General features: G+C 41.7%; 1 protein-coding gene across 2 annotated transcripts in view; it reads right to left on the bottom strand.

Moving 5' to 3' along the window:
- Window positions 1-3,600: 3,600 nt before the first annotated feature.
- Window positions 3,601-24,960, bottom strand: part of CRMP1 (collapsin response mediator protein 1) — a 49,890-nt gene continuing 28,530 nt past the window's right edge. For both annotated transcript variants that reach the window (XM_059470833.1, XM_059470835.1), the window contains exons 5-14: window positions 24,601-24,662; window positions 22,925-23,005; window positions 19,578-19,646; window positions 17,548-17,668; window positions 16,338-16,494; window positions 11,990-12,131; window positions 10,201-10,371; window positions 8,782-8,961; window positions 6,169-6,334; window positions 3,601-4,645 (exon numbers count right to left, since the gene is read on the bottom strand). In XM_059470833.1, the coding sequence (XP_059326816.1) occupies window positions 4,554-4,645; window positions 6,169-6,334; window positions 8,782-8,961; window positions 10,201-10,371; window positions 11,990-12,131; window positions 16,338-16,494; window positions 17,548-17,668; window positions 19,578-19,646; window positions 22,925-23,005; window positions 24,601-24,662 (1,241 nt within the window). In that variant the 3' untranslated portion in view covers window positions 3,601-4,553. The remainder of the gene's footprint in view (window positions 4,646-6,168; window positions 6,335-8,781; window positions 8,962-10,200; window positions 10,372-11,989; window positions 12,132-16,337; window positions 16,495-17,547; window positions 17,669-19,577; window positions 19,647-22,924; window positions 23,006-24,600; window positions 24,663-24,960) is intronic.

Raw genomic sequence — 24,960 nt, forward strand, 5'->3', positions numbered from 1 at the left:
CAGAGCATGGTGCACTCAGACATCCCTGATATTTTAAGGGAGGTGAAAACTCAGATGTAAGCACTGTATTCATGGACACTTCCTGACCCAAAATATAAAAAATGCAAAATCCAGTGTTCTATTGAGCCTGAAATAAAAACACACTCTTTTTTTGAGTGTGGAGCTCCTTGACAATTATGCAGGATTAAGATACAACTTGAATTAAATCACTGTTATTCCAGAATGATGTTCTAATTATGCAGATTTGAGATATTTTTAATATTTAGTTTTAAAAAATGTAACACCTACAGTGCTATTAGTGCCATTGTACATTTAGATACACTGATAGATGAATATGTCTGTAGATTTTTTCTTACCCCAAAGAGTTTTCCTTTGACAAATGTTTATGTCAAGAAGACGAAATCACGGCAAACTAGTGAATTCTTCCCTTGGGTCTGTAAGGCTGTTGCCATGTGAGGTCTTTGAGAACCATGCTAGGTCTAAATGGCAAGAAATAGCTGGTGCCAAGAGGACTAGATCAGCACTCTGCCATTGTGCATTAAGCTGTGCATTTCCTGGCTCCAGGAAGGCATTAATGGCAGGATTTCACATGGGTTTAAACACACCTTGGCAAATGCATGGCAGACAAATTCACTGAGACCTACAGGTACATGATGCTGCTGCTTCTCAAGAATTTACAGAGCACTGGAAATGAAGCAGGCACTCAGAGGAGGATTAGCATTGTATGCTTGCTCTTCTGACCTCCTTCAAGCTTGTGGTTTTGGCTACTGGGACCCAGAGCAGATGGTCATCTGACCTGGTCTAGTCTGAGATCTTAGTTCTTGAGGACAAAGACCAGTATATTGCCAAGAGAAACACTCAAAGGCTGGGACAGCTGTCAGTTTTCATACAGTCTTAGCATCATAATTAGCAGGCTTTGCTATGAACACTAGAATTTAAACATGTAACTGCATTGCTCTGGTAGCAGACAAACTGTAGCACAAGACAAACTGGTCCAACATATGCTCAGAAATCAATCTGTGGATCCAGCCTTCCCTTCCACATCACTTTTTTAACAAAGATAGTTCCCAGGCTGGTCATAGGGACTAATTTTAAGCTGACCATTGCAAAAGCAATAGGGAAGAGCAGCTTTACATCGTTAGAGCTGTATCAGGTATTGAAAGGTCATAGCCTGCAGCAGATTTTTATAAGTTTGACTATTCAGAAAGCCTGAAAGCTCTGCACTGCTTCCCACCTGTGGCTGAGATAACAGCAGCTCCTCACCAAGTTCACATCTCCCAGCCTGGTGTTCCTGCAAGGGAGCAAACACAAGTGCAGTTTCTTGTGCAGCGTGCACTCAGGAGCACCAGCTAATGCATGTTTCATTTTCTTAAGGACACGTGAGTGATGTAGGGGCAGAGACATTGCTATGAGATAGACTCCAGGAGGTAAGAGAAGCACCCCTTGCCTTGTTTTCCATCCATGGGGAACAGCAGGTGCCATCTCTCTGGTGGAATCACAGGAACCATCCAGGTGAGGCCTCCTCCACCTCAGCTGCTGAGGAGCAGCTCAGGATCCACAGCTTCCTGCAGGCTGCCCCTCAGCAGTGCCATGGCAGGAGCAGCCAGGCTGCAGGGATTAGGCTGCTTCTTCTTGGAGCCATCACAGGAGAGGCACACTGACCTGACAGGCACAGCCTTGTTCACAGAGGAGCACCGAACCATGAAATGCCTCTCAAAACACCCACACGTATTTATTCACAGACACTTCACAGTGAAAAAATAAATGCATGTTACCAGTGAATCTTTGACCAGCTTGTAGGCAAAGGGCTTTTGGTTTAAGATGCTGTTAAGTGGGTAGGAAAAGTGGAATCTAAACATGAGTTACACAATGATCATTTCTGTTACCTCAAGTGTGACAAGCCTCATACATTGAGTGGATTTTTTATTTGGAGGTGAGCAACCATTGCTACTTGCACAAAAACGTGCATGAAATACAACAGGGAAATTGTAACAGCAGTTTGGAAATTTTCACACTGTCAGATTTGCCACATAGCTTCACAAAGCAGCTGTATTTCCACTGTCAGGGTTACATCAACACAACTGTTGCTGGCTGTCAACACTCACAGCAAATGGGCTGGAACAGGACAAGGCAGATAGAGACTTGGCATTTCAGGACTGCCTTACCTGCTAGGCTGTAGGTCATTCCAGGTACACTGTCCTCAGGCTTCTCTGCTAGTGTTATTTTACTTCCTATAAAAAACCTGAACCACCAAATGAGCAATTTATTTTAATTCATATAATGTAAAATATCTGAACCACCAAATGAGCAAGAAAGCCTGAGGATGAGGGCATGCTCCAAGCAGTATGAAATGTGAATTTGAATTCTTTGCAGAAAGGATTGTTCATGAAAAGCTTTATTTTCCTTTTTTTGGGAGCAAGCAATTCAGTTCACTGCAGACTGAATTGCAATGTTTCTGCACTGGTTCAGCTCAAAGCCAAAGGAAAAGCTGGCTCTTCAGACCAGCTCTGCTGCCAGGTTTCAGACCAAGCTGACGAAATAGATTTTTCCAGGGTAGTGGTTCCTTTCCCAGGCAAGCTGGAGGTGACAGTGTACCTGTTTCAGAATGACAGGCTTCAGGGGGGCTACTTCCCAAACTGCTATGGCTCACGTGCAGTTGGCATGCCCCACAGGAGCTGTGCCAACCCGAGTGACTGATGCATGGCTGGGATGGATGGGTGCTCCGTGGGTGCAGCACAGCTGGTTAAACCACTCCAGTGGCACCCCACGGCTGCAAGAGTGCTCCTGGTGCAGCTCTGTAGTGTGGCTAAAGGCAAAGCAGCACAAGGGGAGGGGTTTGTTGACCTGCTAATCTTACAGCACCCCACTTCCACTGCAGCCCACACCTCCCACAGCATCTGTAACACTGTCACACAAGCACAAAGTGACAGAAAACAAGGTTTCTTTACATAATTTGTGAGAGAGTCAGAAAGACAAAGAGAAATATTTGCTTCACTCTCAGAGAATTAAAGTCCACATCTCTCACCTTACCTGCAGCATGTTCTTTTCCTGCCATGCCTGGACACAGCTCAGTCAGCAGAGAAAACCACAATGAAGTCAAATATAGCTTAGGTCAAAGTGCAGCACTGGGTACTGGTTCTGTACTAAGATGAAGATGATAGCAGTGAATTGCCCCCTTTTTAGGCAAATAAAATGTAGATCTAAGGTCTTTGGCAGAAAGTTATTTCGTGTCTCATTTTGGTAAAACTGAGGCAGCTGCAATGTCACAGAATCACAGACTTGTTAAGTCTGTGAAAAGACTTGTTAAGTCTCGTTAAGTCTTTCTCTTGGAAAAGCACTCTAAGATTGAATCCAACCGTTAGTAAGTACATTTTACTCAATAGTAAGTGCAATTGTTAATAAGTACATTTTTACTGTGAGCCTGTTTAATAAGACATACTATATCTTGCTATAGTATGCATATACAGACCTATACACTTCTCAACCCTTGTAATCTAAGGAGGTTCCTTCTCTTGCATGATGTCAACCTGAAAGACAATTTCTCTTGAGTTCCTCCATTCCAAATTTTCAGTCATTGAGTCACAGCACAGAGCAAGAGGCTTACCCATCAATTAATTTCCTTTATTTCACAAGCTTTGAATTCAGAAATTGAACCACGACTAGTAGATCTTGATACGGTAGAGTAAGTAAAAATGCGTGTGATTACAAAGGAAAAAATTTGTACAAAAAACTTTAAAAATCCGACAGCAACTTGGATTATCTGTAAGTACCAAAAATCTCATGCAGAAGGAGAGCACTACTGCCCAGGTGGAGAAATCCCTGCAGGGGTGGCAATGGCATTGGTATGTAAAACTGATGGCTCTGTCTGAAATGGAAACAAGAAGGACACAGACTTGGAATGTACCGAGTGGGAACAGACAGGTGCTACAGAGACCATTTGTCATTACGTGTCCCAGTGAGTTTCTGTGTCTTGAGAGAAGTGCTTCTTGGGTTTATAATAAATTAAAGATTAAACAGAAGCTGCCTATACTACTCTACTGCTTACTTTCCAGATGGCCATTTTCTTCCTTCATTAGTGTTTTTGGTGGTGTTTCTCAAATACAGACATTAATCTTGGCATTGTGTCTAGTCAGTTGTTGGCAATGTGTTCTAAAGGGACTCACTCACAGAATGCAACTTGCATAAATAACTCAGTAACATGCATTAACTACTCTAATACAGCGAGAGGGTGCAAAGGAACCATCATTCAGTTACGAGACAAAGCTAAAACCTGTAGTCACTAAAGGGGCAATGGAAGCACCATGCTTTAAGGTGACTATGGCATGAAAGCACAATTGTGAGGCAAGTAGTTCCAAGCAAACACACCACACTATTATCACCTCTTTCTATACAAAAAAAAAAAGAAAAAAAAGAAAAAAAAAAAAAAAAGACATTTTGTTTTTTTATTTCCGTTAGTACCAAATAAAACTGTGGGCTCGATAACACAGATACTGAAGGGAATGGACATTATTCCCATGATCCTTCATCCTTGTGTTTCTGTCCATCATCATTTCTCAGCCAAGACTGGTAATATTGGAGCGCCCACCAGGAGGTGCCACGATGCGGTGGCCGGTACGACGTGGGTTGTTGTCATCAATCTGAGCTCCTGCAACAACAGAAAATGAGGAAACAAAGCTATGAAAGGGATTAAAACATCAGTAGTGAGGTTTTACCTGGCTGTGCTTCCCTCACACCACCATCAGCTAGTTTCTCTTGAGCCTGAAGTGCTGAACAGATCTTCAAGGCACATTTCTGTCTTCAATGAGAAGTACGAAATTATATGTTTAGGATCAGACTAATGCTCACCCTACATGGAGAATTGTTTTCCACTGACTTGAAGGGACTTTTCAAACCTGCCTCACTGACTTAGAACATATGTCACTACCGAGTCCATGGGACAACAGTTCAGTAAATCTGATGTTAGCAATCATAGAGGAAACGGGCACCGAGCTGATGTAAACGTCATACTGCATTTTAAATGCTGAAAGGTTAAGCTTAAGTGGACAACAAGCTTTCTGACAGGCTAAATATTGCCTGATCACACTCCATTTCCTAAAGGCAATGCAATAAATGTGTGGGATCATTTAAAAATCATGAAAATCTACTTCTGCTTAATTTTCTGTTCGCATCACCCCGATCAAATCTGTACCACTAGATGCCTTGGTAGTACCCAGATCCAGCACTGCACTGTGAAACCACAGCTTCAGATGCTTATGAAAATCCCAATTATTGGTTGTTACTAAGATGTGAACTTTCTAAGCACTTGTTTTTGTATTGTATAGCTTCATAGATATCTGTATATGCTCACCATGGCCCCAAGTATATGGGCAAAAATATACTTCACCCCATTAGAAGGGTTTTTAAAATATTTGCTCTCCTAGGACTTTCTTACACAAGTTTAATTTAGTTTCTGAAGAGAGGATCTGTAAAGTAGGAAAACTCTACCATCAGCTCCCACAAGGGGAAAATCCAGTGACTTTCACATCATATGAATGTATTATTCACCACTGGGGCTGTAGACTTTTGAAGAATAAGGATTTGACATACTTGTAATTGTCTTCAGACAACAAGAATTATTTCCAGCAACCCCAAAGGATGATTTTCCAGTCTGTTTCCTATGTACCATGGAAAATGTTTTGGGCACCAAGAGCAGAGGATAAGAAATACTCCAATCTGCTTATGAACAACTTCTGCACGTGGTTTATGACCATGGACAAGAACAGTTGAGTTTTCCACGTCTAGCAGTTGCTGGTGATGCAGCCTGTGAGATGTCTGAGACTCACAGGTTGCATCAGACCCAAGTCCCATCAGCTGCGCACACCACCAAGGGGCTTCAGTCACACCAGAGAATTCATCTAATTGCAATGGGCCAGGCAAATAATAGTGAAAGACTGACACAGAAAAAAATTCAGATTGAAAACATTTTGAATATTTGGCAATATGTAAAATATCACTAGGCAATGAATGAGTAAAAACATGTATATACTTATATATATGTAAGTATATGCATGTACATGACTATATACAGTTCTTTTACATTTGACTAAAGAAGTAATTGTAATTGAAATTCATCACCAGTAATCCATACTCACAGCTTTAAATGGTTTCCCATTAGTCAGGCTGACTTACCTGATAAGCTGAAATTGGATTGATGGAGGTTTCTGATTGGTGGGGGCTGGTTTTTGGCAGGGGAGGATTTAGTTGAGGGTGCAGGAGTTGCATATTTTGGCGTAGCTGGGATTTCATACACAGGTCCATCATACATTCCTCTGGAGACTCCTTGCAGTCCTCCCACCTAAAACAAGAGAAGAGTAAAAATCCAGACACTGAATGCTCAGATGATGCTGCCTATTGATCCTGTAGGAAGAGAGCAGTGAGCACAGAGCTATATTCTGCACTGGCTGAATTTACAATGCATCTACACTTTATATATAAAGCAAAGTGCAGTCTGCTTTATATATAAAGGAAATTTTAAAGCTTGCTCCCTCCATTTATATATATGAATGACAAAAGAGTTCCTTACCAAGCTTCCTTCAAAATCAAAGGGGAGAAGTGAGATTCAAAAGAACAGGTGTGACCTGTTTATTTTACATAAGATCAGTCTCAATCACCTCTCTCCATTCAGCTGCCAAGTCACACTTGGGTTGTAGCACAGCTGATACCCACTATAGCAATAACTGCAGCAATTTCTCTCCTACCTGTATTTCCTCTGCTCCTCCCCTTTGTAGATCTCATTCTCTTTATTAGAACTCATTGAAAAGGAGTGGCAATTTTTAAATTAAATTTCAAAAGTTTCTGCTACCTGTCATCAACTAGAAAAACGATTGTACAGTGGACTGTGGCAGGGGATGTAGCTTACAATATTTGCCAATAAAGTATCTGTTATTTGAGCTCTGATTTCAGTTTGAGGTCTCTAGATTTTTTCCCTGTATGCTTCTTACAAGGAATATTAGAAAAGACAATCAAAAAAAACTTCATTGGCCTTAAAATAATAGGAACCTAGGAAATAATATTTTAATAAGAACAGTTCCAGTTTTCAGAAAGAGCCTGAAGCCACTGAATTCAGAATGCAAAGCTCATCAGAGATCAGAATTCTGTGTCTTACAAGATTATAGTTTCACAGAATTTCCCCCAACAGGTTAAAAGTGAAATTAAAATACTGTATAGAAAGACACTATTCACAGGGGTTTGATCCAGCTCTCAAAGCAATCAGTGCATTTTCCTTGCTTTTGATGACAGGGACATCAGGCTCAGAAGAGCCACTGTCTTGCAGACTAATGCCCAGAAGAGAGCAGCTGCCAATCACAGCAATGAATCCATCTTCCAGGGACCCACAAAGGCATGAATTTATACTGCTATCCCTGCTCCTGGGATAAGTTTATACTGCCAACCTGTGCCACTTCAGTTCTGCAGTCCCTTGCTTGAAAAGTTTTTCCATATTCCTCTGTTGTGCATGGACATGTTCATACAGCAGCTGATAAAACCATCAATGGGTGCTTCTGAATACTTCCAGTGAATAAAATTTGTTAGTGGGAAAAGAAATTTGGGCATGAATCTGCTCTCCCTCTTGGCAGGCAGCAGAGGGAGCTGCAGGAGCAATAATATCAATCCCTTTGTCTGTGGACCTTGCCCAAGGATCAAAGGTCTCCCAAAATCTAGACCCACTGGCAAAACACAGGTTACCTAGCCCAGGTAATTTTGTTCAAACTCCTGCTACAAGACACTAATCTGTGATATTTGTTTCTGAAGTGCTGGTTTCACTTTTTGGATGGTTTTGTCACTAATTTATGTCACACTCACAGGCACTGAAGCCTTAAGCAGTGAATGTGAAGACCTGTATCATCTGCATGGGTAATGTAAAAAAAATGCAACACTGATTGGTATTTTGCAAAATTTGTGGGTGCATTTGCTTTTTACAATGCCTTTTCTTCTAAGAAGTGCAGACCCTTCTTCTGCAGCTTGATATAATTTGTATAATAAATGATGAAAGATCAAAGCTATCAACCTGCTAGTAGGCTTAATTTCAGCTGCCAGTATCACAGCCTGTGGTATATGCTTGGCTGAAGAAAAAACAAGGTTTAGTCAATTTTTTCTCATTACCTGTGCTCACACAATGACTTTCCTGCTCAGCGACAAAGAGCAATTTCTAAACTCCAAACTGGTGTCCAGCCAATTGGTTTTCAACAGATAAGCATTGATATAATTCAAAACCAGAGGTGACACAGAGGTGAAATCCTGGTCATTTCCCAAACTTTTTATTAAACAAAAGAGGAAAGTTTTCTGAGCCATTAATGCTGCTAATACACAGCTCAGCAAATGCACTAACAATAGTTCAGTAATGCCCAATATAATGAGAATCTCTGGCTGACATGCTTTTCTTCTCTGCAGTGTAGCAGTCCAGTATGCAATTTAAAATTCCGTTTTTACTCTGCCTAACCCTCCCTCACAAAAATCTTTTTCTTTTCCTGAATTTTTAACTGAAAGTAATTCTATCACTATTCCACCTCTCTTCAAAGAGGTGGAATAAGGCATTGCTGGACATAAGGCAATTCTGTCAGCTGGTAATTATATTTCTACCTGCTGAAGCTCACAGTGTTAATACTGAGTTAGGTAAGTTCACAATTGCAACCAGTTTTGAGCCAGTCATATACAGTCCACCTGATATGGACTCATAATAGCACTACAATATTAAAAATAAATGCTACAGTGCTTCCAGGAGGGTTCAATAGGATGTGACATTACCTTATTCCTGATTTTGATGCGCTGGTACAGATACTCAGGGAAAGGTTTGCGAGGGATGAAGCGACCCATGCCTTTATTGACGTGCAGATTTCCATCTTCAAACACAATCTTCCCTTGGCTTATGACCACAAGAGGGGCACCATGGCACTCCATTCCTTCAAAGATGTTGTACTCGATGGCCTGAGGATCAACCAACATATTCACTGCCAAGTCCTCTTTCCATGAGTAACTTAGAATATGTACATTTGTAGTCATAGTTTTAGACAACTGCCATTAAAAGTGTGTAAAATTGTTTTGTATAAAGGAAAAGCAATGCATTTTGATATGAAATTATTTTAAAGGATCTTTCTGATCCACCTTTCCTGGATGAGACATTTCCTTCCAGTTTTTCATTTTCCAGCAAGGATTTTCACTGTTTTGGAAAATTTGCTTTATCTAACCAGAACATTTAAAATAATGATTGCCCTAATAAGAAGGAAAATTGTGATTCAGGTGCTGGATAACCAGAGGACGTGGTCCCACTGTGCATCTCCTGTTACTGTGTAAGCAAATTTCAAAGAGGCCAGCACACGTTTCTGTCTGAAAAAGCCCAGAAAAGCCCAGGAAGGTCTGAATCTAAATGGGAATGACAGGGCAGGTTGTTATTATTTTCTTGAAAATACAGAAAGATCCCAAGACAGAGAGACAGAAACTGAATCACCCAAATTTACTTTTTAAGGGTTTGTAAATGCTTTGGTCTTTTAATGTGCTTTGGTCTTTTAATATAAAAATGCAATACTGGATTTTCAGTAAAACTTTTGGAAGAATTCCCCAATACAAAGGGCCAAAGCACCAAACAGCAAGATAACAACTTTGGGATACACAACACAAAACCTATCAGAGTCAAAATGAAAGCAACTGTGAGTCACTGGTTCTCTGCACTGAGGGCAAAGAAACATGCAGCAAAACTCTGGCATTAAACAGAAAATTCCATCCCTGAAGCTGATTAGAGCTGTACTAACAAAACATTTAATAATCTGTCATAGTTTAGAATACTGTTAATTTAATCATACCACTTATAATTTCAGGTGCTTTTTAGGTAAGAAAAAAAATTAAGCTGGTTTTAAATTTATTCTCCCTTATTAACCTCAGCTGCAGAGCTGCTGATTCACACCTGTTTATAGGTCTGCCACAAGCATGCAAAAAATAAACATGCAAGGGTATATGCAGAGAGAAAATAAATCCTTCCTGATCACAATGGTTCCAACAAAGGACTTCAATACTCTCATGTCCTGAAACATTTACCCATTTCAGAACATGAGTAGGCAGTTACCCCCCCCCCGTGTATCCTGTGCTATTGGTGTTCACATGATTTAGGTCAACAGCTGAAAAACAACAGTGACATTTCTTTTTTCTTGCTGGTTTTCATTTCCTCCTTACCGATTTATGGCTTTTGGCTGTTATAGTCTTCACCTTATCAGGGTCCCAAATCACAACATCAGCATCGGACCCTACAGCAATCCGGCCTTTCCTTGGGTACAGATTAAAGATTTTGGCAGCATTGGTGCTGGTGACAGCTACAAACTGGCTCTCATCCATCTTGCCTGTGGCCTAAAAAACAATATTATTTGAGCAAAACATGCTTATGAAATAAGGATTTACTATTCAGAGTACTGCAAGGTTGGGGAGATATTGGAAGGCATCCCTTTATAGATGTGGTGATGTTGCATGAAACAGAGATTGTATCACACAGGACTTTCTGTACAGCTCTTTAACTGAAGTTTCAAATACATGTGTTACTCCAGGCACCGCAAAGGACAGCCAGTGAAACCTTAGTGCACATGATACCACCAAGGTGCTCAGCTATCTGGGATCCCTTTCTCTACACACTGAGGCTGAAGAGTTTTGTTGCTAGTCCTAGTAATTTCTATTTAAATATTTAAGCAAATTTAAATCAGAGAAACTCATATGAGTATTATGAGATATAACAAAAGATCAAGATTCCAACACTTTTGGGAACACTTCTTGCAAATTAAGTCCATTCTGTTACCATTATTATCAGATCTATACATCTAAGTAATACAACCAATTATAAAGTCTTTGCCTGGAGAAATGTCATCACCAATAGAACTTGGCATACAGTCAGTGATGGTAATTGCAACTGTACAGAACAGCATTTTGATTTCTCAGTAGAGTATTTTAGGGTCTTCCCTGACAATGAGCAAGAACAATGTTCTAAGGAAGAACAACAGTGCCAAGCCTTTTAATATTAGATAAACACTTATTTCCTGCCTGGTAAAATATAAGGTTTGTAAAGTAGTGGTGCAGGATTGAATGCTACCACCTATAAATCCCATGTTGCAGCCCTTCCTGCAGTTCCTTCCCACTGAGGGAGTAAAAAAAGAAAATATCAGCAGCTGGCTGTGCTTTGCTTGCTTCCCTACTTTTCTCCTACATGGCAGGTATCTGAAGCTGCTTCTGTGCTTGGAATCTCAATTTTTTCCAATGTATCTGTCACTATATTCAGCTGTCCCTGAATAAAGTGGTTATGACATAGAGTCTGGGAGAAGTGCTCATCACAGCACTGTAAATACTGCCACTTCCCAGCCCGCAATGTGCATTTGAGCACAATGCAGTGAGTGTGTGTGAGTATGCAGGGTGTGCACATGGAGACAGACACTAGAGGGAGAATATCATTATACATGAAATCCATGGAACCATCAAAAAATTCCTGACTTATACCGGCACTCCCCTGCAAAGTATGCCAGTATGAATTAGGTGCAATGCTCTCCTTCAAAGCATTTCATCATTTAGCCTCAGGCTCAGCTGCCATCCATTTGTAATTTTTCAAAAACGATGAGACACTTCCCGAATTCAAACAATTCATTCATCACATTTATATGAGGTCCACTTCAAATTGCTCCAGATACCACATCTCTCAGAAGCATCCGCTCTGACACTAAGGGAAAATAGAGCAATGGAGCCTGGGAAGCCTCAGGTCTAATGAAACACAAAACTATTGCAGTGTCAGAAGTGAAACATAGCCCTGAGTTTAAAAAACTGGAAGAGGTTTTTGAAATAAGCAATTCACCTCACAGTAGCATTCTCTCAGGGAATTCTCAGAAATATAGCAGAAAGTCACTTAAGCAATGGCCAAGAGTCTCTTGGCTTTCATTATTCAGCCAACACTCAATTTCCTTTTAGTCAATAAAAGTGAGTTATTACTTACTACAGCCTTGTCCCAGACAACAGTCATCCTTTCCTCAATTCCATTGACCCCTTCAGGAATCATAGTGAAGTTGTCCTTTCCAATGGCTTTCTGGGCAGTGCTATAGGGGCAATGTCCACTTCCCGTCACCTGCAGGTCCCCACTGCGGAGTTAACACACAGAAGGTTTAGACCAGGCATCACCAAGGTGACCTTGGTCTCGGGCAGGCTGTCAATGGACCTTTCAAGCCACCAGAGGCACAGGCTGTAAATCATGCCAGCAGCCTTTCAGTGCTGGCTACAGATCACTGAGAGCAACAATGGCACAGGACATCTCCACTTTCCCCCAGGAGCACCCCGGACTCCTGGATTACAGCCCCCTCCAGCTCCAGGCTGCTTATCAACAGAGATCAGGCAAAAGCCCTCTAACCAGGACAAAGGATTACTCTAGGATTAAGGAAATGATCAGAAGCTTGTATGAAATGTCTGCCACTCTCAAGATAAATTAATTCAAAACCACATTAAAAAATGATGGCAAATTTCACAGTGCACAAAGTCATGAGCTTCAAATGTGTTCCCCTGCATTTCTCTCCTACACGTGTATTTTTCTTGCAAAACTTACATGAATACTTTTCATCTGACATTCCAAAACAGAACCAAGAAAATAAAAATATTTTCATCAGGTAGTTTTCTAATTAAACAACAAAAGGCATAGGTCAAGTCAAACACATGTGCTGGATTTATCTAACTGAAGAGTCTTACACAGAAAAAGGCATGGAGAAAAATGCAATAAGAGCTACCATTTGTAATGCTTTTATTTAAGAGCTTGGGTTTTTCAGCCTAGAGAATTTTTTTTTTTTTGGCAGAGAGCAGAAGTGGATCACAGCTGCTCCTGGAAATAAGGAGGAAGAACATAATCAATATGCAGAATCTTGCCAAAATAGAAAGTCAAAAAAGAAGGTTCTCCAATATCCACAGGAAATGTGTTATTTTTAGCTCTTGATTAAACTTACAGGAGGCAAGCACATTAGAACTCACTATGATTTCCCTTCTATCACTCCTTAAGTCCCCAAGAGCCCGTCATCTTTTTCTTTAACTGATAATGTAAATTGCAGCTCTGAAACAACTGCATTATTCTGGTCTACAAATCTAGATCCAACAAGCTAACAAATAGTCAAGTACAGAAGAAAAAAGTATCACACGTGAGTAATTCTAATGCCATTTTCTAGGCTGCCAGCCCTAATGATTGCTGACAGAGAGAAAAGTCCTTGGCCTCTTTTCTAGTTCTTCACCACACTCACAAGCCATCCATCCTGATTTTAGCAGAAGCCAAACTCATGAATTCAGTACAGAAAAGGCTGCTGTGCTTTAGCTGCTCCTGATTGTAATGACTGCCTGGTTTTATGCCATAGGATTAAGCCAATTTCATCAGTTAAACATTCATTTATTTTAACACAACAATAAAGTCAGAAGGTTGCAATGCCATTTCTTCCTTTCTGATGCTTCTCTAATCAGCAAAACTTCCTGTGGCATCTCTCCTTTCCACACACTGATATAACAATGAAAACCTGACTGTCACAGCCAGGCCTGTGACACTGCCCACTTCCCCGAGGTCACGCTGTGCCTCTGACACCACACTACAAATTCCTACACCTGAAAGATAACAAGGGCTTGCTTTCTTAATTCCATACTCCCTCTTCTCTGACATTTAAAGACATTATTGATATGAACTGCACTCCCCAGTCAAATGAATAGAAGACTTCCAAAACTAAAGTGTGTCACTTGAGATCCTTCCATTCCTGGTTAATCCATGAGCACTGTTACTGTCTGGACACACTCTACTGTCAAATGGGGGATAAGCATTACAGCAACTAAAAAACTGAGAGACAGGAGGGGTCATCATGAAATAAATGCCAGATCATCTAATTCTTCCCCTTAAACAAGGTTTTCATGGCAAGTCACATCATCTGTGTAGCACCAAGATCTCACATCTCTGGCTCACAAGAGGTGGCACATCCCAGCTGCAGTAATGCAGCAGCACACCATGCAAGATCAAAGCTAACTCAAGTGCATGGCCCACAGATGACACAAGGACCTAATCTCATGAGGGAAATTCAATCTGCAAATCCCATGAGACATGATGGGGTTTTACACATTCAGCTTTTCAGTGGAAAACCAACAAATCAAATCATTCAGCTTTCTGTGGAGAAGAGCACAAGCAGTATGCTGCATGGTTGTTAAGGAAGGATGTTGTAGGGATTTAAAAATGAATGTAAAATATTGGTATCCAAATCAACAGTGCAATAGAAACATGAAATACTGTCTTTACCATCATACTTGCATAAAATTCCCCATGAATGCAGAGCAGACCAATACAGTATACACTTCTTTTTAGTTCCACAGTATGGATTTGAAGTATTAAAACTGAAAGCAGGCTAAGCTGCTGTCATTTAAGATCTAGGACTTTAAGCCACTAGGAAAAAAAAAAAAAAGCCATTTTTGCATGCAGAATAATGAAAACTTCTGTAAGTCCTCAGTTTGTCTTTCTGATGTTAGTTTTAAGAAGTCATTATTGTATTCCAATTCTAAAAATGTTCTTGCTAATCTGCTTTGACCCACATACTCTTATTTTGGGACTCTCTCCTAGAAAGCATATATAGCCACCCTAACAGAGTAAGGAGTAAAACATTTTGATACACATTTACACGTGCTGGCTAAGAGCCTTACCCACACACACTGAACTTCACCCTTTACAGTGCTGATAGTGATGAATCAGACCACGAAAGTAATTTTTTTCTGGGTCTTTCTTTGGAACAAGAATCTCAGTTATGGAAAAAACATTTTTGCCATCAGACTGTCAGAAGAGAACTGCTGTGAATTCTTACCAGAGCCACACATTACTCATAGGCCAACTGCAGCATCTTTAGAGCAGTTGAGTTAAAGCCTGGGTGGGCTCTGGGCAGCAGAGCCTGACCCATCGTGTGCAAGGGGAGACGTGGCACTGACTGATGGCATCTTCCTGTCACATGTGTGTGCCCACCCAGCTCCCTGGCAGCTCTGAAGATGGTCATTTTTAAGGTTCAGATTTCACTGCTCTGTCTAGGGCATTGGAAACCCCAGAAAAGGGAGGCTGGGTTAGCTGGGTGCCACCACATGAAGGTAAATGAGGATGTGAATGGTGAGTTGAGTTCCTCACTCCAGCCCTAGCAATCTGTCCTGGTGGGACTTCAGCTGTTAATTTCTATATCATTTCAGAGCAGATGGTCTTTTGCTTAAGCTAAAGACCCACAGTTGGCTACAGGCAGGAAATACTTTCAGAGATGGGTTTTACAGTCTGGGTTTCTGGCAAGGCATTGCTATCTTCTTTTCTATATAAGACACTTCTTCCTCTACTGTCCACATTCCTTTCACCTACCTAGTGATTAAAGTCTCCCTGCCAACCTGAAGGCAGTCAGCTCACATCCCTATCCTGTCAAGAGATGGCCTTCAGTCTCCAGCTGTCTCCACCCAAACCCCCCAGTCTTCTTTGTAATTCACTCTGGCCTCTTTCTCCTGACACTCCTGCTCTACATGTACCACTTATCTTTGCCTTCTTCCAGCTGGAGGACCCCAGAGCCCATAAAGACACAAAGCAAGCTAAAATTAGAAGCCTGGACACAAAGAAATTTCTATTATTTTGGTCCCTTCCCAGATGAAGGCAAACTACCAAGTCAGAATTTTTTAATATGCAGGAGATAAACTCCCCAAACTCTGCCACTCACACAAGTTAGTTAGGACAAGCCAATTTTCAGAACTCACAGCTGAGAGCCCTGCACCAGCTTTGACAAAAATTGCCCTAAGAAATTTTTCTTGGTTCTAGGTACCTCTGCATTCAGGAACAGCCCTGATTTCTGGAGGTGTGCTTGTCAAATATGACTGGGGCTTAAAACTGAGTCCAGTCTCAAAGATGGGGATGTATCCACCAGGCTTTTGCTTATGGTGGACAATTAGGATGCCATCCCATCATATAGAAACAATTCAGCTACAGAAAACTGAAAACTAGGGAGAAGGTCAGTTTGAAGTCCTGACAATCTAGTTTTACAGCTAGGAATCACTTGAAAAGCAGAAAGAAAAATAATTAACTCCTGAATAGCCAGCAATTGCCTCTCTATCAAGCCAACCAGCAACTGGAGTGTCCATGGCTGCTCACTTGACTGCAGCCTAAGCAAAAGGATAGAACTATTCCAGGTTTTCTATGTCCTTTCTCTGCTGTTGCATGTGTGAGACTGTTCTAAAGGAAACCAGGCTGATCCCTAGACGCTTCATGCCATATGGCTTTTGCACTTGCCTCACCAGCATCCTGTTAAAAAAAAAAAAAAAGGAAGTCTTACCATGCTAAGAGCGAATTTAAGTGATCTGGAGTGGTAGGGTCAGGGCTCAGAGGTGGTGAGGTCACAAAAGCTGCAGCCTTGGCCCAGTTTTTGCTCCAGTAATGTGTCCCATCTGTCCCCAAGCTGGCAGTGATCGGCTCTCCAAAAACAAGGGGACCTTGGAGAAAGCAAGGATAGACAGGAACTCAGTACAACCACTCTCTCTTCAGCACATGGCACTGCTTGCTGCATGCAGCCATGTATAATTCACACATTGCTACATGGCTAGCACAGCTCCCAAGAAATTAAACAGCCCTGGCTTTGTCTGTATGATAAAAAATTAACCAGGAGTCTCTCTGAGCTCTACATGCTTTTGATCAGCCTATTTACAAATCTTTCTTTCTAATCCAGAAGGAGACAGTTCAGACCCACTTTTAATTTGTACTGTTTTAATCACAGGCACGTTGTTCCAATTTGGAGTGCACTGGATGGTGGATCACTCCAGCAGGCAAATGCCTTTTTACTACTCCCAGGTTGGGCACAGCACCAGCAGACAGCAGCATATGGTCCCCTGCAGCACACTCCAAGTCTCCAAGAATACAAACATCAAGACAATAATTTGCTCTTTGGCTTTTCCATATTGCTCAGTAAGCTTTGTAGTCCCAACCAGCAGAACAGTTCTGACTTGCAAACACAGCTTCAGAAGCAGCTGCCTTCAAGCTCACAAGGCCCTTTTGGGTGCTTTGTAACCTGGATCCCACCACAGCCCCAGCAAGCAGGGCTGACCTGCAGCACCCATCAGGGGGGCTCAGCTCCCAGCAGCAAGGCCAGGAGCAAGCTCCAAGCATCTCTAACAGCAGCGGCACTGCCCAAGCCATCTCTCAGAAAAGCTGAAATACTGGCATGGAGGATGTGCCATTAGGAATAAAATACCTCCTTCCCATCAACAGAGATATAGCAGTCTAAGGGAAAAGTAAAAGGGAAAACAGGATAGGGAAGAGTTACAATTCAGTCATCGAGAGGGCAGTTTGTGGGAAGAGCGTCTCAACTTAAAAATACAAAAAGATTTCCCCTCATCCTTCCCAGACACAAATATTTAGTCTGGAATGGTGCTGCCATTCTTTGATAATCTCTCCCTATAGCCTGTCATTTGGGTCAAGACATACAGGTTTTTTCACAGAGCTTCTATTCAACAAAAAAAAAGTTTAGGGAAGCAAAGGAAGTCACTTACCTCTCTTCCTGGCCTGTGCAATGATATCAGCTGCACTCTTACTCATCACCTTGGTGATGTACACTGGGCAGTTTATTCGACTGGCAATTGTGATGGCACGGAAAACTGCTTCTGCTTCAAGCTGAGCAAAACAAGGAGGGAAAAGTTAACTGCAAATGCAGTCTGAAGAAAAAAATCAGCTGAAGGACTGTGACATATTTCTAACTGTTCAGCAACAACTCTTCAGGGGTTGATTCTGCTTTTTCCATAGAGACAGTGCTAGGAAAGAGGGAGCTAACCCAACCCCAAACACTTGGCACTAGCAGTAACCACAGCCAGGTTGTACTCATAAGCAGGGTACAGCTGCCCCAGCACAAACACAGCTCCCTGGCTCCCTGCACCCCAGAAAAGGTCATGGCCAAGCAGCTGATGCAGCTCCTCCTTACCTTCCTCCCACCTTCCTGTTTAAGACTCCTACCCTGCAGCTGAAAGGAGAACAAAGCAAGAAAACTTTGCTCCTGCTTGGAGACAACCTCTGAGCTCCCCCAGCAGCCTTCCCTAATCTTTACACAATGGTGACAGTGAACGTAAAGAATTCTCAAACAGCAACTTCAGCACTATGGACTGAATTTAGCCCATAATCCACAGAAGCCTTTGAAGCAGTGCCCAGTAAGTCCCCTCTGTCAGCAAGCATAAAAGCAACCTCCTCCCAGGGAGCCAGCTGGGACGTAGGCACACAAAGAAAGCATCTTCAGATGGAGGAGCAGTGTTTCCCAGCAGCCCTGGAGACTCCTTTCCCCAACCATCAGTTTTATACCAGATCCTTCCCATATGGACTCACAGCATTGGCATTTTAATACGAAAAACTCTGTTGTAACTGAAAATAGTGACTCGGTGGTACAGAAATTTCTGTGTGAGAGTTTTGCTAGAAAAGTTGAGCTTCTTAGACTTTCGAAAACTACATGGCTTAAAATCCTTTACAGTTTTGTAAAATATTTTTACTTAAATCAGACTGCTTCAGCTTGTCCTAGGACTTGAATCAAAACATTTGCTCTGGAAACCCCAAATGCACCTTTAGAGAGCAGGGAAGGAGGCATGGCCCCTGCACTGCAGCACTAGAGCTGAGCAAAATTCCTTTCTGGAAACTGCAAATGCAGATTTTCCTTAGGCTCTTGTTCTCATTAAAAGGAAACAACTCAGTCATTTTAGAATAATTTTAGTAGAAGTTGAACAGCAAAATGAAAAAGTACATAAACAGTTCAATAGAAGAATGTGACCAATTAAGCTGATTCCTTTTGCCTTGGGGAGAAGTTAAATAAAGATCTGCAAACCACAACAATCTCTTCAAGTTCAGCCTCAAACCCTAGGGACATCGTCTCTTTAGTCTTCTAGGAAAGCAGTCACTTCCCACTACTGCCCTCCACATCCCATTAACAGTCTGAGCTGTGTACTTTAGGGGGCATTCTCATGTCTCCACATTTTCCTTGGCATTAAATAAACCCTTTCCAGATGCCTGAGATGATCCACACCAGAGCTCAGATTTTATTATAAGGGGGTTGCTTAAAACAAGCTGCCTCACAGCAACTTTCCATTCTCATGTATTTGCATCTCTACAGCCTGCATTTCTGACACCAATATATCTGCCAGCATGAAAGCAGATCTATATGTGGGTGTATGCCTATGCACAGTATAGATGTGCACATGCATCTCATAGGAGGTTTTCAGCCAAAGCATTTTAACAAATGCAGTTACTCTTGAGGATTAACCCTCAAGCACTGATGATTTTTAGCCTGATAAGCCCATTTTCTTTGTCATCACAAATCAAAACACAAAGGTCACACTTAAAAAAATACATGGACATCCATGCCCAGGGCAGCAGGAGTGAGACTCCTGAGTGTACAAGGAGTGTACACACTCATCTCTGGACTCATGGAATGTACCTGCTGCAGCAAGTACTTTTCAGGCAAATAAACAAGTTGAAAGGACCTGGACTTTTCAGACTTTGAATAATTCTGGAAAAGGCAAAGGGAGAAGCAGATGTCTGGCCTTACCTCTTCTGGCCTGCTCAGGGCATGTCCCTCAGGGCCAGTGATTCCCATCTCCAGAATACGCTTTTGTTCCTGCAATGGAAGGGATAAATGCTGACCCAGCTGCAGGATGAGACCTGTGCACCCAGCACCCTCAGGGAGATGAGCAGCCACATGGTCTGACAGTCCCTTTCCTCCCCTCATCCTCAGGGAGATGAGCAGCCACATGGTCTGACTGTCCCTTTCAGTGGCAGTGTAAATGCAGCTGCAAAGCCCACTGAACACTGAAAACACTGGCTCTGAACTGCTCCCATGCCACACCAGCACAGCCAGCAGTGCTCTTTGTTGTGTGATTGAGCATATTTGTGTCCCAAGCCATTGATCTGCACCATCAGAAACCTCCTCTGCCCCCCAGAAGTCCTACTTAACAGCACGACACCAGCCCAGGAAATGGGCTTCAACCAACACACTAAATGGTAATTATGGGAACTTACAGCCTGCCATTCCCTATTTACTTGCTCAAGTTCCTCTGTGGTTGCAATGCACAAAGCACTTTCTTAAACCTTCAGCATTGCCAACACTTTCATTTTCTGTAACACTTTCTTCCTAACAGTGAATCACTAAAATTATGCTTTTATGAAACAGAACAGTGGTCTCCAGTTACAAGGGCACTGTGTTCTCATCAAAGACCCCATCTCAGGATCAATGGGGGCTTGTCAAAACATAATCTGCACTATCCTGCTTCATAGCAGTAGAATATTTTTTTAAATATAAAATTAAGGCCAAGCAGTGTTACTGGAATTTATTTCCCATTTTGCAAAAACTGGTTGTCAACCCCTTTTCATCTGAGGTTGGTCCAGGCCTGACAGCGGTGCAGAAGTGGGACCAGAGCTGCTACTGGACCTCTGGCCCTGACCTGGCCTGCCCACAGGGCTCTAATGAGCTCAGCTCAGTGATGTAATGGCTCTGTGACACAGAGAAATGTCCCCTAGAGACCAGGATGAAGTTACTGAACATACTTGAATGTGTCAACTAATAAATATCTGATCCCAGATCTCTGAAGGTGAAAAGCTCACACATTACCAACATACTCTGGTAAAACTGGAAAAGTCAACATTCATATATACTTTAGCCTTCACTGCAATCAATCAAGGCTGAAGAGGCATTAACAGGAATGCATTAATCTGACTGTGTAAGAACATTTTGGTTAGAAAAACATAAGGTTTCATAGGTATTATTAAAAACAGCTGCTCTGGATCATTAATGCACTGACTCTGAACAGTGCCAGTTAAAGACTTCAGATAATTAAAATACAGCAATAAAATGAAGTTACAGCCATGTGAAAAAATAGCACATTGGCACAGAATAGATACCCAAAGTAGGACAGATTTGCATCTTGAAGGAAGTATAAAATCAGATCATATGATAAATTACCCCCTATAAGAGGACTTGATAGTGCTAATTAACTATCATATAGATAATTCACTAGAATATTTGTTTCACAAGATCAAATTTGTATTTTCACAGGACAGTCCTAAAAACCTATGTGCAGGAAGTTTTCATTATCCAAACAATTCTTCTACATAAAAGCATAGAGAAAGACTGATTTTATGAAACATGGCAATGGTGAACAAATATATTGATGTATAACATAACTTACATTTATTTACTACTTCCTCTTTTCCTAGTAATTTTTCTGTCCTAGTTGTTCATATTTGATGGCCATATATTAAGGCTGATCAGAGAAAAACGAAATAGAAAAATAGAAATCTGAAATAGATTTCTATGAAATATGCAATACCATGAGTGCGCCTTGATTTTAATGGGCAATGTATCAAAACACCAGAGATGCCATTTGATTTGTTTTATTTTGCCATTCCTACAGTAATATTGACTTAATCATGTTTATTAATAGTCATTTTAAGTCTACTAGATATTTTATGTTGTATTAAAGCTATAAATTATGTATTTAGTAGTTTTTATTCATGCTAAACTCTATGAGAAATCAGCTTTTTCCTCTCTTTAACTCAAATGAGGGTTGTCACCTAGTCTCAGTGGGGGAAGGACACAACCACACTGTATGTGCCTGCTGACTCCTCACTAGTAACTTTTGATCCCAGTGGTTATTCTGGTCAAAGTTAAAATGAAAGGCAGATCTCAAAGGGGGTAAATTCTAATCAGGCAGATGGAGATGTGCTTTTTCCCCAGAAGAAAAAACAAAATACACCCAAGGCAAGAGTTCTTACACACTGCCCAACAGCTCAAACATTCCCTTGACGTTCTCCCTTAGATGTGAGACAAGGTGGGTTGCCTTGTCCAGATCTCAAAGACAGCTTTAGCTGCTCTAATTTCCTTGTCAGCTCTGCAGCCCAGTCCTTAGCAGATAAGCCAGCAGATAAGCAGCTCAGCAGATAAATAAGATGGCTCACTCAGAGCCTCACTGACCTAAGAGGGGCTCGACGCATGTAGGAGATCAGGGCAGTGAGACATCTCTGCAACAGCCTTCAAAGATTCATCTGTCACAATGCAGCATCAAAACAACACCCACCCAAACCTGCCCCTTCTGTTTCAGAGGGGGATCCTGGCCTCTGAAAGCCCAGTGGGAGGTCTACCATCAGCTGCTGTCCTTGGGTTGCCTCTTTCCATGTTTCAGTGTGTTGTGGCACTGATCAGAGCCATGGTACAGCCCAGTGGGAGGACAGCAGCTCCCACGGCACCGACCTGCAAGGACTGTACTGGAGATGCAGGGCACTCTAATGAAACATTCTGAACTTGAACCCAGCTTCCTGATCCCGAGATGCATCTTCTAAGAGCATGGATTATACTTAAACACACATTTTTGAAATGTCTACAAGATCACAGTAGTTCTTATTTTCAAACTTCAGAGATTTATAAGAATATTCTCAAAAATAAATAGGTCTGTGAGCTTTAATACCTGCTCCAAACTCACTGTGTTGCTTATGCTGATAGCTGCAGCAAAAGACTTTAATATAACTCTTTCAGATCCTCTTTTTGTACCCAAAATCTCTGAACAAGGCTTTACATTATTCTGCTTCACTTCTATCTGCTGGATTCAGAAGAAATCTTCTTGCTTCCTTCTGCCCTCCTTATCTAGTCCTCATTTGCTCCTCCAAGGCAAGGAGCTGCCTGGATCATTGCCCTATCTCAGGGATGCTCTGGCAATTATTGCAAAAGGACTCCCATTCTCTTATCCCAAGCTTTATACCAACAGTGTGCAAGGCATCAGGTTCAATTAAAGCTCTTTCCAGGAAGTTCCCCTCTTCCTACCCATTCTCTGACTGGCCTATTTAACTTCTCCTCTCTAATATCTATCATCTCACAAAGTGAAGCAAAAACGATGGTTCACTCACCTGAGCTATCAAGTCTCCATTTTCAGCATGGACCAGGATAACAGCCCCAAGACTCTTTAGAAAGGTAAAGGCTTCATAAAGCTGCAAGTAGTACAAAGAAGGAAACACTGCTGAATAAGGAAAACACATTACTTAACACTCAGACCTCTCTCTTCACCTCAGTTTTGTACCTTCTGTGCTGGTAATTATATTGGTGAATAGCAAATTATCTCTTTTCTACACAGAACCTGAGCTTCACTGATTGGTGCTGTACCCACCCCTGTACACACCAGCTGTACCAAGAAAGGGTTAACAGCAGGGCTGGATTTCCCTGGGACAAGAGTTTGCCCCAGCCCCTGCACTGCAGGGCCACCTCCCCCTGCCCTCCCATGCAGGGCTAAGTTTAGCAGCCCTGTAGTTCTGCAGCTTTAGCAAATGTAAAATAGAATTATTGCCATGTACTATAGGCACTTTTAGTAAGGCTAAAACATCTCTTTTCTGAAGTGCAGGCATTTTGCACCATCTTCTTAGAGCCATCATTGCTGAGCTTTCAGCAACATCATTAATTCAGATATTAAAAGTTGCAACATTTTCTCTAGAGCATGCTTGGTTTTAATTGCTTTCTAAGATTCAACAGCCATCTCTAAAGAAGGGCAGTAGTTGATCCTTTTACTGGTAATTTCTGAGCACACATCTACTGAGACAGTTTCCTTTCCAAAAGCTATTCAGCTTATATGTCCCTTTTTTAAACCAGACTTCAGTAACTGGAAGCCCAGTTTTCAAACACAGATTAAATATGGAGGACAAAGGTTCTTCAGTGTCTACTTTTGCACTAGGGCACTTCAGGCAGCATTGAATGGCCTGCAATTTATAGCTTGCAACATGGGCATTTAAACAAGGTAACAGCCATTAGTCCAGCCACACATTAAACATTTTGATGTATTCCTCTTGGCAATTCCAACAGGGAGTTGAAATTAATAGGCACTGCCTGTCAGAGAATATTTATAAATTATTATGTCCAAAATTCCAATTAAAACCACATGTATTGGAGGTGTAACAACAGTTATTTAAGAGACCAAGAGCAGTAGCTCTGGGAATAAGTAAGAAAGAAACATTTTATCAACTGAATAAGCAAACATTATTATTACTAACAGATGCCATTGTCCATTTACAGTGGCCTGATATGTATGGATGGGAAAGCTGAAGAGTCTGGAATCTGTAATGAGCTCTGGACAAACAAGCTCATTGTTATCTCCAGCCCTAATGAGGAAAGGCCACCTCCCCCAAAGAGCAACTCCATTTAGCTGCTTACACAACCAAGAAACTCTTGAAGCCTCAGAACTGCCACTGCCTTGAGTGCTTCATCTTTTTCTCCCTCTCTGACCTAGAGTCCTCAAAAGGTTACTGCAAAATAAAATGAGTGAAATCCTGAGCAGAGCTGAGTGGCTGCAATGTTGGGAGACACCAGAAGATCTCTACACAAGGTGAATATCATACACTTGAGGAAACACATACAGGTGTTCTGCATAGCTCAGAACTGACCCTCCAGAGAGTAAACCACCTCTACACATTCCTCCCAGAGCCAATCAAGCCAGTGAGAGTGTTTCTCTGGGACTCAACCTCAGCAACTCCTCAAATGTTGGGAGATGAGGAGAGAGAGGACAGATCACAGGAAAGAAAAGCATTCAGAGCAATACCTGGCTGTCGGACATTTGGTAGAGATCTTTGTAGGCCATGTAGACTTGAAAAGAGTTCACACCTGTTCCAAGACAAAATTCAAAGGTGTTGCCATGTAAGCGTATTCTTACATTGTATTTGAACAAGAACTTAAGGAAAAGTAAGTAATAGAGTATGTCTGGACTAGGCTTTTCACTAGTGATTGCCAAAAATCAAGCAGGGCTTCACAGCTGCATTACAGCTGCTAGGACTAGAAGCCTGGATGCCCTCTACACTGGGGGAATTTTTTGGATGCTGTGGGTAGCCTGTGTTCATCCCTGGAGTAACCCAGCCACCACTGCAAAGAGGATTGCTTGTAGCCAAGCAATGGTGGCTAAAGC

The sequence above is a fragment of the Ammospiza nelsoni genome, chromosome 4 (assembly GCF_027579445.1).
Source record: "Ammospiza nelsoni isolate bAmmNel1 chromosome 4, bAmmNel1.pri, whole genome shotgun sequence".
In the NCBI taxonomy this organism is placed as follows: domain Eukaryota; kingdom Metazoa; phylum Chordata; class Aves; order Passeriformes; family Passerellidae; genus Ammospiza; species Ammospiza nelsoni.